The sequence below is a fragment of the Peromyscus californicus genome, unplaced genomic scaffold (assembly GCF_007827085.1).
Source record: "Peromyscus californicus insignis strain IS unplaced genomic scaffold, ASM782708v3 Scaffold_15__1_contigs__length_86483966, whole genome shotgun sequence".
NCBI lineage: Eukaryota > Metazoa > Chordata > Mammalia > Rodentia > Cricetidae > Peromyscus > Peromyscus californicus.
The window spans coordinates 63377468-63391397 of record NW_026294447.1 but is presented as its reverse complement, the minus strand read 5'-3'; the positions used below and the strand labels follow the sequence as shown (position 1 = coordinate 63391397).

At 39.6% G+C, this 13930-nt stretch overlaps 1 pseudogene and 1 gene segment (V, D, J or C); both read left to right on the top strand.

Annotated features, from left to right (window-relative positions):
* Positions 1-617: 617 nt before the first annotated feature.
* LOC128110378 (Ig heavy chain V region 1-72-like) lies at positions 618-1097 on the top strand. The segment is given in 2 exon segments: positions 618-663; positions 748-1097. Coding segments are annotated over 2 exon segments (396 nt in total).
* A 10511-nt stretch (positions 1098-11608) lies between these two features.
* Positions 11609-12227, top strand: LOC128110377 (immunoglobulin heavy variable 3-73-like; annotated as a pseudogene).
* The last annotated feature ends 1703 nt before the right edge of the window (positions 12228-13930 follow it).

The window sequence follows — 13930 nt, the reverse complement described above, 5'->3', positions numbered from 1 at the left end:
TGATCAGAGTGCCCTTGCCCAGTTCCTCTAAGATCCTTCCCACAGTCCCACCACTGAACTCCACAAACTTTTTTTCTCTCTATAGAAAGCAAACAGACAAAAAAGAGAAGTATTTCAAAAAGGAAAAAAACCAGGAACACACACCTGCAACCTGATGCAAAAGCAAATATTAGTTGCTTGTACATGAAAAAAGTATTAGAAAATCTCCTAATTTGGGAGTTTTTGAAATTTCCATTCATAATTATCCTCATTTCTACCACTAACTATAAATCAATTTTTTGTCCGGGAAAAGGACCAAATGTCTCAGATTGGGATTCTGTTTTTCAGCTGAGTGATTAGGCCTTGATGTTAAATCCACAGGGTCTACACAGATTTCAGGAATGGCTACTTCCTCAAACAGAATTAGGAGAATTTGGTCCTCAGCATCCTGCAGCCTGCCCTAGGTTTCCTCTACCTCCTTCTTCTCCAGCTGGACTAGGTCCTTATCTAAGAAGTGTCCTGCCTCATGAATAGGCAAATCATGTGAGTCTATGGTGGTAAATACAGAGATGTCCACAGCCCACAACAACATATGATTTGTGTCCTCCCACAGTCACTGAGTACACAAGGTCCTCACCATGGAGTGGAGCTGGATCATCCTCTTGCTGGTGGCAGCAGCTACAAGTAAGGGGCTCCCAAATTCCAGACATGAGGAGGGGGTCATATACTCAGGTAACTATGACATCCACTCTGCCTTTCTCTCCACAGGTGTCCACTCCCAGGTCCAGCGGCAGCAGTCTGGGGCTGAGCTGGTGAGGCCTGGGGCCTCAGTGAAGTTGTCCTGCAAGGCTTCAGGCTACACCTTCACTAGCTACTTTATGCACTGGGTGAAGCAGAGACCTGGACGGAGCCTGGAGTGGATTGGATGGATTTATCCTGGAAGTGGTAATACTAAGTACAATCAGAAGTTCCAGAGCAAGGCCACACTGACTGTCGATAAATCCTCCAGCACAGCCTACATGGAGCTCAGCAGCCTGACATCTGAGGACTCTGCCGACTATTACTGTGCGCGAAACACAGTGTTACAACCCACATCCTGGGTGTGTCAGAAACGCTGAAGGAGCAGGAAGCTGCCCTGGGACTGAGATGACAGAGAAGATTAGACTGGAGACCTGCTCAGAAATAAACATTCTGAGTGTCCCTTTGTCTGTCATTTCACAGTCCTTTAATATCTTTATCAACTTTTTAAGAGCGCATTAAAGAATGAAGTGATGCTGATTCATGATGCCCCTACTCTACTCCATACCTGGATGAGATCATTATCAGTGATCACCTCCATTCACATGCTCTTGTTTAATGAAACAAAAGATAACAAATTCTGGCAACATATTAGAATATATATATCTAGATATATCTATATCCATTAAATATAAGAGACTAGAACTGTTGGTGGATTAGCAGGAAATACATATACTATGAATTTGGCCAGTAAAATACAATCAGGGCAAAATAAAACCCCTTTCAAAGTTCAGTTTGCTGGACCTAACACCACAAAGAATACTTCATTGGAAGTTGTCCCCATACATTTGTGGGGAGTCACTTTACATTTCCTCAGAAATATAATTTTATACATTTATTTATAAGTAAGCCTCATCCTGAATTGTTTTTGGTAGTAGTAATCAAATTCGTTATTATTTTAGAGTTAGAGATGTAACTGCATGTCATGCTATGGAGTCCTCAGGGTGTGGAGTATGAAAACTTTGGCAACATTTTGGGCTCCTGCTCAGTTAACTTTGGGACAGAGCAGCGGAATTCCAAACTAGGAGTGTAAGAAACTAGTTCATGTTATCAGAAGCCCTTGCATTGCCCATTTCTCAAGACGCCCAGTCAAGACCACCACAGAGCCAATATCTGATGCAAACACACAGGGGTTTATTAATAGAAAGCAAGCCCAGACTTGGTCGGTGTCCAACACTTTGACTAAGCAAGTGGAGGAGGATGGCCCTGAGCTTTCAGAGTGAGGGGTTTTTAAACCGCAATCTGGGAGGTACAAGCCTTGGCGCTACAAGATTGGGTTACTGGCTGGGGCCCAGGGGAATTTCCATCAACAACAGTTATGGAAGGACTTTGGAGCCTGCAGACATTGTTCAAGGATATTTGGGTCCAGTAGATGTTGTTTATCAAAACTATTTCTTGGCCAGCAGCCTACCCACCCTGGTGGGGTCACCTTGATTGGGGTCCTAGCTGGTTGTTTATTTCCCTTGGGGCTATTATGAAGGCTATTTTAAAGTTTTACTGGAACTTAGTTCAGCTTCTGGATTAGGGCTTGGAAATGAACTTTTTCTTTAGAATGGAGTCTGTCTTGCTCTCTCTCACCCTGTGTGCTCATTGTGCTGTTTCCTGAACCTGGATAGTCTTTCTCTCAATTTCTAGATTGACATTGACTGACACTGAATGGACTTCATTGTATGGTGCACAATGATCCCCCTCACGCACAAAAACATAAACACACGCATACACCTTTTGTTGTTAGAAGCAGCAAGGCCCAATTAGGACTTCTTTAGATTCTTGGCTCTCTTGTAACTTTGACATGCCTGAACCCTATAATTTCTGTCTATGTATGCTTTTTTGTTTTTGTTTTGTTTTGTTTGTTCTAATTAGAAGAATGCACATACGCTTTGGCTATACAAAAGCTGAATGCCAGGAACAGAAATAATACTGCTATAAATAGCATGGATACAATCTGACTATTTTCATTAAAACAATAATAACAAAAAGAAAAAGAAAACAACACCATGGACAGTGGGGTTCTGTGGTATAAACAGTTTGTTGTCTCAGAATAAGCCAACAAATTGTATAAACAAGAACCTGTGCCTAGAAATCCCAATTTGTTTCCCATCTGACCTGGCTCATCTCACATACATGAGCATCCTCAGGTGGAGACTTTATTGGAATGTTTGTTTCCTTGCCAGTACATTTATTTTTCTCCTGTAATTCATTCTCAGAGTTTATCATTATTTTTTCTTATCTTCAGCAGATCACATGATACTCAGAAAGCGTCTCCTTCACCAACTGTAGGGGGACAGAAATTCCTTCTCCAAGGCCTAATGCCCTCCTGCTCTTGTCTTTGCAAAGTGTCAGCACCACCATGAACTCATTTGTTCAAATATAAACCACAGAGCCAGCATGGAAAGGAGAGAGGGCTTCCCCTGTCTGTGAGTTCCGGAGAACCATCAACAGAAAGATCAAGAGTGGTATGAATGTTAGGTTGTTGTTAGATTTGAACTGGCTGAACCCATGGAAGGTTCATAGAGCTGACTTCTGTGGGGACAGACTGGATATCTTAAGAATAGACAAAGCTTCCATCCTCCACAGAATTCCATCTTATGCCTGCCCTGATGCACCACAGTAATACAAAATTCCTAGGACAACCTTCCTGGGCTATATGGGATTGCTGAGAGAGTATAAAAATATCTATAGACAATTTCAGAGCAATCTCTGCTTGGGAGTGAGATTCATCAATTGGAGATCTTGTCCTGTCAAAGGAAACACAGAGGGACACAGTTTGATATTGTATATTATGATTTTCAAATTATATCAAATCATATTATCAATAACATTGCTAAATATTTTTGCCCTAAGACAGCAAGCAGTAAAACCAAATACTATTAGTTATGCAGAGCCTGAGAAACAGGTGCAGAGAGGCCAGCAAGGGTGTTTCCTGAACTTACTCAGAGTTTATTCCTCTCATTTAACCACATACAAGGCCCAGGAGACCATCTCCTATGGCAGTTAGAAACTTCCCCTAGACGGATACAAGATCTGACTTGAAGAAGTTTAGTTGGTTTCTAGAATCTTTGTCACTCTCCTAGGAATGCTACAATAACAGAAATGACCCAGTTCAAAGGCACTCTAATTCCTGTATTGGAAAACTAGTGCCTTTCAATCTTGTCTCATGTAATGGCAATTTCAAGCCTCTTCATACTGAGACTCACTCTCAATCATTATAGAGTGTCATGTCCTAGGGAGGGGGACTGGAAAGATGGAGGGACATCAGAGCAGGACCCTGGAGTGGAGGTCCAGATTACTCTTCACCTTTTGGAACTCATACACAAGGTTCCTTTACTGCTTTGAAAATGTTTAAAAATAGTGACCTGATGTACACCAGTGCTACATCCAGCATAGTTTACACCAGACTACCAATAAATAGAGAAAGAAATTTTCAAATTTTTAGAAGTTATTTTAAAAAAATAGTAGTGAACAGAATTTATATATCATTGTTTTTAATACTGGGTATCACAACCAGTCACTTTGCATGAATCAACACTAAGGTACATCCTTGAAAACTATTTCTTCAATTTCATAACTGGATTCAACATTTGTAAAATTTTGCTAATCTTTCTATAATTATCAACCTTGTACTATAACGGCCTCAGTGGAACAAATAAGGCAGAGTGGGGTCTCTGGTCAAAAACACAATAAAATAAGACTTTGAATTACATCACACATATGTCATAAATAATGGCTAATTCTTTAGTTCTTTCTCTACTACCCAGTTTTGTCTCTTTCCTTTGCTCTATGCATTCATGTGTATAATACTTCCATGACAACACTCATTATACTGCAGCGGAAAATGCAACCAAGGCCTTGTGCTGGAAGGTAAAGTAGAATCAAACTGAACTATGTACAGGAAGAGAAACAACTCTATATTAATTAAACAACCCAGAAAGCATCCCATGGGAAAGGATTGAGGGATATTTAAACAAAACTTTAACACAATTTTACAAGGATGATTCCTTGTTACTGACTCCAACAGACTCAAATAATAAAGAGTACCACAAACATTATTGTTTATCAAGCAATATCTGATTTCTTCAGCAACTCTTGATATTCATTTTGTAAGATTTATTCAAAGCTATATTTTGTGTTTTAGGTAAATGTTTATCAGAACATATATAAAAACACACATTCAATAGCCAGAAGCATGGAAGAGCACATAATTTAGGATCAAGTCAGAGACAGGGTGTTTTTCCTTGGCCCTTTTCACCCTAAAGGTATAATTCCTATAAGTTGGTTAAAGATGTTATTAAATCATTTCCAACAGAACTCATGCAGTGTTTCAGTGTATGTACATGTTAATTGAGGTAGGTTCTGAGATTGTACATTATTCTATGTCCCCAGCATTCGCTTCCTTCCCAGTCCCAGTATCTTGCCCTATGGTCTCCAGCCTTTACACTGATACAGCATTACCTTTCACAGTCCAGTTTTGGTCACATATTTCTATAGACAACTTGGCTTTGAATAAATGCTCTGGTACTTGATAATCTCAAGGGTTTGATGTCAGTGGGAAATCTCTTTAGCTCAGAACATGTATTTTGCATGTACCTCTAGCAGACATTCCCTCCCTGTGACACATATGAATGTCATGTGCTTAATATGTATGTAATCATGTGGGAAACACATTGTGGCAGGCATGAATCCCCTAGGCCAATTCTATGTTAAAGATTACACAAATCTATGTTGAATTAAAATATTGTCTAAAATATCAATAACTTTATAAAGCACCCTCCTGTCTTCTCCAACTGGAAAGTGGAGACTGACCAGAACACAGTGGAACCACTCACTGAATTGAATTTTACTCTCTACTGTACTAGGAAGGTATCTGCCAAGTGGCTGTGAGACTTTGGTTCAAGGACTTGTCTGACAGCAGCTGGAGAAGTCATTTTGAAATGTCAAGATACCTCATATCCATGTAAAAGAGATTTCCAGAGATGGTCCTAAATGTCAGAATCACTGAAAAGGGAATCCCTGAGACAAGATATGCTATAGAATATTTTCTTTCAAATCACAGATTGTATTTTCCTTCCTGCCAAGAAAAAAATAATCACTCATTCCTCTCTGATACCAAGTCTTTAAGAACTAACTGGGCATAGTCATCACCCACAGGTGCTTTGTAAATCATGTATTTCCTAAAAGTATATGTGATCTACTTCCTGTTAGAGATTCAAGGAAGAACTAATAAATTTAATTTTCTTGTGTGCTTTTAAGCAATAATGTAATCTTATTATGTGGTATCAGAATTATCTTCTTTTCAATCTTTCATTTGGTTATCTGGTTATCAGTAGCATTATCTCTTACTAAACAAGGTATTGTATGTATCATAGGGCAAATGATATCCCATCACAGACTTGCAGTCTATGTGAGATTAAGAAGAAATTTCTATCAGACTTCATGGAAGACCCAGTGGAACCTGAGCTCTGGCATCTCTACTTGTAAGTACAGGGGTCTCAAAACTCAAACATTCTTCTGATCTCCAGGGGAAAAATGCATCCTCAGTGGAGGGGAGTGCACAAGTCTCTGCTCACACAGGGCTGAGGCTCCTGGGGGACAGCTGTGGGCTAGAAGATAATACTACTGTCTGTTTTTCTTTCTGTTTCAGCTTCCCAAGGTCAGCGATTCTGTCACCCACGGGTCCTTGATAAGTTGTCAGTGTGGTGACCATCAGGGACTACAGGCATCTGGACTTAGCAAAGCCCTCAGAGTCTAGCCACACGGTAACACATGTCTGCCGCCCGAGCTGTCTCTAGCTATTCTGTCATGAGCTTTGACCCATAGACACTGGATTTTTCAAGCTCCAGAAAATGGAATGCACTGTCTTGAGAATGAAATTTTTGTGGAGTAACAGAACAAAAGTCACCGATGTTCAGCCTAATCTCTACCACAGGTCCAGCTATTCCTGTGATTTATAACTCTGACAGCTCAGGTGGCAGATATGTATGACAGTGAGAAGCACTGGGAGGAGACATCAGTGTATGGCACATGACCTCCCCCCCATACACACACACACACACACACACACACACACACACACACACACACACTTTCTCTGTTCTTAGAGGCAGCCAGGCCCAGTTAGGGCCTTTTATAACTTTTGGCTGTGTCTTTGACATCTCTGAATCCAATCATTTTTGTCTATGCAAGCCTATTTTAATTTTATTTATTCTTAATTAATTAATTTTACATCCAAACTGCCTCCCCTCCCACCTCTCCTCTCACTCCCTCTATTCACCTTCCTTCTGCCACCCTCAATCCACTCCTGCTCCGTATTTGCTCCAAAAGGGAGAGGCTGCGCATGGACATCAGCAAAGCCTGACATATCAAGCTGCCATAAGACCAAACACTTCCTCCTGTATTCAGGCTGGGCAGGGTACTCCAGCATAAGGAATAGTTTCCCAAGAGCCAGTCAAAGCACCAGAGACAGGACCTGCTCCCATTGCCAGTAGTCCCACATATGCAACAAGCTATACAACTGTTTCATATATGCAGAGGGCCTAAGTCAATCCCATGCAGGCTTTCTGGTTGTTGGTTCAGACTCTGTGAGTTCTCATGAGTCACACTATTCATTTCTGTGGGTTTTCCTACAATGTCCCTTACCCTTCCTGGCTCCTGTGATTACTCATCCCTCTCCTCAGCATAACTTCTGGAGCTCAGCCCAATGTTTGGTCCTAGAATTCTGAATCTGCCTCCACCAGTCACTGGGTAAAGGCTCTCCACTGACAACCAGAGTAGTCACTAATCCAATCACAGGAGATGGCCAGTTCAGGCTAGGCATCCACTGTAGCCAGGAGTCTTAGCTGGGGCCATCCTTGTGGGCGCATAGGCGTTTTCCTTGCATCAGCCTTCTACTGGACTCCATAAAGCCTCTCCTTCCAGTCATTGTTCTCAGTTCTCTCCCTTTTCACCCCCACAACCGAATCCCTCAAGGTCCCATGTCTCCCTGCCCCCAGTCCAACCAGGAGGGATCCTCTATATCCCCTTCCCAGGGAAATCCATGCATCCCCCTGAGGCCCTCCTTGTTACCTAACCTCTCTGGGTCTGTGATTGTAGCATGGTTGACCTTTACTTTACAGTTACTATCCACTTTGAGTGATTACAGATCATGTTTGCCTTCCTGGGTCTGAGTTACCTCACTTAGGATGATTTTTTTCTAGTTTCATCCATTTGCCTTCAAATTTCCTGATGTCATTGTTTTTAACTACTGAGTAATTCTCCATTGTGTAACTGTCTTTGTCCATTTCTCAGTTGAGGGGCATCTAGGTTATTTCTAGGTTCTTGTTATTACAATTAAAGCTGGTAAGCCTATTTTTGTTTGTTTTAGTTTTACTTTTGCTTTATTTTTAATTAGGAGAACACGTACTCAGGCTCTAGGAAGGCAGGCTGTCACTTTCAGAATCAGATATGACTGGGATATTTATACACAGTTTATTTCAATTACACACACACACACACACACACACACACACACACACACACACACACACAGACATGGGATTCCCTGATTTAAAATGTCCTTTAGACTCATATCAAACAAGGTATTTCCCACCTGACCTGCCTCCTCTCACATGTGAAAACCCCTAGGCTGAGAGCTAATTGGGATGTCTGTTTTCATTTCAGTATATTATTTTCCTCCTGGAATTTATTCTCACTGTGGTGAGAGAAGAATAAAAGGAAAAAGAAAAGAAAACTAGGACCTGAAAATCTTTTCTCATGGAGACACAGTTCCAAGGCTCATCCTTCTGAGTGTTACCGCAATGAGTAGACTTGTCATGCCAGAGAGGAATGTTTGTGAGAATATCTGTGAGACTCATGTAATCCACATGACATTAATCTCCAAAGTTTCTCTGTTTAGTCTTTGTCCAGATGAACTGTGGGTCCCCAAGAGTTTAAATTCACTCACTGTCACTGCATTGGGTCCTTTTATTACTAGCAGTATGTCTTTAATTTGATATATATGTAGATAGATGGACGGACAGACAGATAGATAGATAGATAGATAGATAGATAGATAGATAGATAGATAGATAGATAGATAGTATTATTTTGTTGGACTCTTTCCTTCAAGAATATGAAGCAATCTCTTTTATCTCTACTAAATAGTTTTGGATTGACATCACTTCTATCACAAATTATACTAGCTATGTATGTTTGCTTCTTAGTTCCATTTGCTTCGAGTAGCTTTTTCCAAACTTTAACCTAAGGTGGTGTGCTTTGATGGTGAGGTCTGTTTCTCAATGCAGCAACAAGAATGGTTCCATTTTCTAACCCAATCCTCTGCTCGGAATCTTTTTATTATGATATTAAAACCATCAATACTAAGAGTTATTTTTAGAAGAAGTATAGGTCTTTTCATGTGTTATTTGCATTGTTTTCTTGGGACTCTGGATTAACTATTATGGAATTTACTATTTACTCATAGTCTGTGACTGTGAGTACCTGAGCGTGTTTATTCTCTTCAGGCTAAATATCCCATTATTCATTATACTTTGGAGCTGGATTACTGATCATAAGTTTCTGTAAACATTTTATTGTAGAAAGTTTTTATTTTTCCTTCAATTTTTATATATAATTTTCATATATATATATATATATATATATATATATATATATATATATATAATTGTCTGGGTTGACAATTGTTTCTTTAAGAACTTGGAACTTGGATTATGTCTTTCCAGATTTGTTTGACTTCAAATGTTTCTGTTGAACATTCAGGTGTTATTCTGTTGGACCTGCCTTTATAAGTACTTGACCATTCTTGTAACTTTCAATACCATTTCCTTATTCTGGGTTTTTATCATTTACCTATAATACATCATGCAGGACTTCTTTCCTGTTCCTAATTGTTCTGCAATCCCCTTGTTGTTCTCTAGTCCCCTCTAGATACCTAGATGGGCATCTCTTTCTATATTTGGGTAATTTTCTATGTTTTTATTGATATTATTCTCTATGCTGTTTTTATGGTATTCTTCTCCATGTCTTCTGCCCATTATCAAAAGTTTGGTTAGGTCTCTTCATGGTGTTCCAAAGCATTCTCATGTTCTCTTCATACACATTTAAATTTTTGTCATTCTCCTTTACTAAATGACTCCTTACCTTTACAATATGTTCCAGTCTTGACTCTCATTCTTTTGGCATGATTCATTATATTGGTGAGTCATTCCACCGAGTGTCTCTTTGTTTTTTTAATTATTATTATTTTCATTTCCAGCATCATTTGAGTTTGTTTTCTTTAGTAATTCTTTCACTTTTTTTTATAGGTTGGATTTCTTCCTCATTTCATTCAGCTCTTTTTGATGTTGTTGTTTTGGATGATTATGTTGTTGTCTTGAGGAATATTCGTATCTTCTTTGAGTTCTGTAAACATAGATACAGTATTCTTTTGAACTCTTTGTCTGGAAAATCATCCATGTCATTATCATTGATGTTCACTACCATGGAATAAGTAACACAGGAGTGGAAAGGACATGTTGTCTTGGCACTTTATGTTACATGGATTGGTGCACTAGGACTTGTATCCTGAAACTTCATGGTATTTATTAGGTTCAAGAATTTTCTATTACACACATTAGGGTCTTTTAGGTAAAGCATCATGTCACCTGCGAATTAGAATAATTTGACTTATTTTCTTCATATTCTGATCCATTTTTTGTCTTTTTCTTGCCTAAATGTGATAGATAAGCATATAAGCCTTATATCAAATAGGGAAGGAGAGAGTGTATATCTTTGTCTTGTTTCTGTTTAGAGGAAATGCTCTCTGTTTGTTCTCATTTAATATAAATTTGTCTATATGCTTTTTCTATATAGTCTTTAATTTTTAGGCACATATCATCTATTCCTAAAAACTACAGAACTTTTTTCATGAAAGCATGTTGAAGTATTTATGTCATTTCAACGCTTGTATCTAATTGTGTGGCGTACAATATTGATTGATTATGTGTATGTCGAACCAGACTTGCTTTTGAGGAAGTAGCCCTCTTGGTTTTAATGTACAAACCCCCTCAGCCATTACTGAATTCTACTTACAAGAGTTTTATTAAGAATTTTTGTATCTGTATTCATCACATGAATAGGTCATTACTTTTGTAGTGTCTTGGTAACTGTTTTGGTAACAAGATAATACTGGGATTGTAGAATGAATTTGGAAGTGTTCGGTTGCTTTCTATGTTACAGAAGTTATGGGAGAGAGGTATGGAGTCTTTCTTAGGAGTCTTACAGACAGATTCAATGATGGTTTTCTCTGGCCCTGGGCTTTACTTTAAGATGTGGCTTTTCAGGCTAGAATCAACCTGCTAAGGATCAGGGGAGTTCACATGGATAAAGCATAATACAGTAAGTGTGCAAGATTATATTTCCATTTATAACTAAAATTCACACTAGGTCATACTAACTAATGATTCTTTTTTTCTTTCTTTTTTCCTTCTCTTTCTTTTTGTAGACACAGTTTCATGTATCCCAAGTGTAACTTATATGTATACTTCTGCTTCCACATCTTCTTCATCCATGCAGTGGTAGAGGTGAACACAGGGCTTCAACCTTGAAAAAATGTTTTCTATCACTTGAGCTAACTCCCAAAGACAATCAGTGACATTAGATGTTCTAAATGCCACCTTGATCCTTATTTCATGTCAGACATCTGCAACTAATTGTGTCCCCTAAGGGTCACATCCCTCAGCTCATGATATAACAAGAAGACATGCAAATAATGTTCCCCTCTGCCAATGAAAACCAGCCCTGACCCTACAGCTCTGACAGAGGCACCCAGCTCTTCATTCACAGATCCTCCCATTCTGTGATCATTATTGAGCCCAGAACATCTAACATGGAATTGAGACTGAGCTGGGTTTTCCTCATTGCCCTTTTAAGAGGTAATTGATAAGGAAAGATACTCAGTGTGTGAGTGGACATGAGTGAGAGGGAGAGGTGACATTTGTGACATTTTACTGACTATGATTCTCTGTGTTTTCAGGTATCCAGTGTGAGGTGCAGCTTGTGGAGTCAGGGGGAGGCTTGATGCAGCCGGGGAGTTTCCTAAAACTCTCCTGTTCAGCCTCTGGATTCACTGTCAGTGCTGCCTGGATGAACTGGGTCCGCCAGGCTCCAGAGAAGGGGATGGAGTGGGTTGGCACAATTAAACACAGACCAGAAAATTATGCAGCATCCTATGCGGATTCTGTGAAAGGCAGATTCACCATCTCAAGAGACGATTCCAAAAGCTGCATCTACCTGCAAATAAACAGCTTAAGACCCGAAGACACGGACATTTATTACTGTACTAGACATGCACAGAGAGAGACCTTCAGTGTGAACCCAGACACAAACCTTCCTGCAGAAGTGCTCAGAACCAGCAGGGGGCGCAGAGCACACATGGAAAACAAGCACATTGCAGAAACAGGTGCAGACATAATTGAGGATTGCTTCTGGCGTCTCAGTTGGCATTGCATCTAATGATTTCCCAGAATGTTCTCTGCACTTGTGGTCTGTATATGTCTTTAATATCTATAAAAGCAGAGCTCTGTTTTTTCCCTCAATTAACACACACACACACACACACACACACACACACACACACACACACACACACACACACACACCATGGTCTATCTAAATGAACTAAATGCTAAAAATCACCTCTGATTGCAGAAATGACTGCTGAGGTCACCAGGATCAAATGTTAATGAGGGTCCAAGGTGTTGGTGGGGCTTCTCCCTCGTGAGATTCAGGGCAAAGCCTAAAGTATTCTGATTAGGACAGTGTTTGGGATTAGGGGAGGTTGAAGCTGACATACTCTGTGACATGTACACCCTAACAGGTCTCAAATATTCCTGCTTTTCCTGAAAACCGTGCACATAAGTAGCAGACCTGACCCATTTTCTGTTATTTAATGTACACCCTTCAGTATCATTATATATCCTACAATATTTTCTTCATCTAGAACAACCTCTGATCTTTGTTCTGTACATTGACAGGAGCTGCTCACAATAAACTCAGCTGAGGCTCAGGTTGCAACTCCTGTGGGTACTTGGAGTCCGTTGTCGGGAAATGGTCTGTCTCAGTTTCCCTAACTCTTTCTTCTACCTCTTTTCATAGAATCTTAAAAACTTTAAAAAGACATAGTTAATCTAGGAATCTCTCTCCTAATCAAAATATTAGTGTTTTGTAGATGAAGGACATACCATGTTCTGTTCCACCATCACATTCCACTTTGAGGAGATAACAGGTGGGCCTCCTGCTGAGTGGTGAATTCTAGGGCTCAGTACCCAGGTCTCTGTGAGTCTTTTCGTGATAATTCCCTGCCTATAACTGAATCTTGCTTCAGTAAAGTCCTGCCATAAGTGTCCTCTAGTCAAGAGTCCCCCATACATTAACACGACACAGCGAAGGAGAAAATAGTTTCTTGTCTTTGCTTCATCACTTCATTATCAGTAGAAAACAGACATTTTCACTGAACAGTATTTGTGTGAGAACTGCTTTAATTCACAAAAGGCATGTTTGACATCTTCATACTTTCATGCATGATTCTGTGGACGCTGAGGATGACCATTCACTAACTGTACACATCCATCATTGAGTGACTCCTTACTCAGGGTGAAAAGAGAGAAGTGTCCTCATTGACAATAGAAAAAGACTAGACACGTTTGAATCTCTGATCTGCAAACAGTTTAGCTTCAGTCACACAGTTGCTGGAGCCACATTGTGTTTAGTGGCTTGTGGGATCGTGAAGGATCTGTGAATAACAGACAAGATCCTTACCCCTCAAGAGACTTATGACAGTTTTGTTAGTTATAGACATTTATATTAAAATAGCTGCAAGAAGAAAGCAAGTGTCATTTATATAAAAAAACAAATATTATAAAAATTCATAATTTCTGTGGTGATAACAGATAAAATATTCTTACATAGCATGTCAAGAAGTTCAGGCATGTACAACAAAGGAAATGTCTAGCAGGATAAAGAAGCAACACAGTGGAAGAAAATCTATTAACATATGTTCAACAATTCTGTTTGAATAGAAACAATTGTAAACATATTCACCCTCCATTGCACTCTTTTCTCCATCTACCTCTCCTATTGACCCTTTCTCATTCTTAACAGCATCTCTTCCTATACTTGT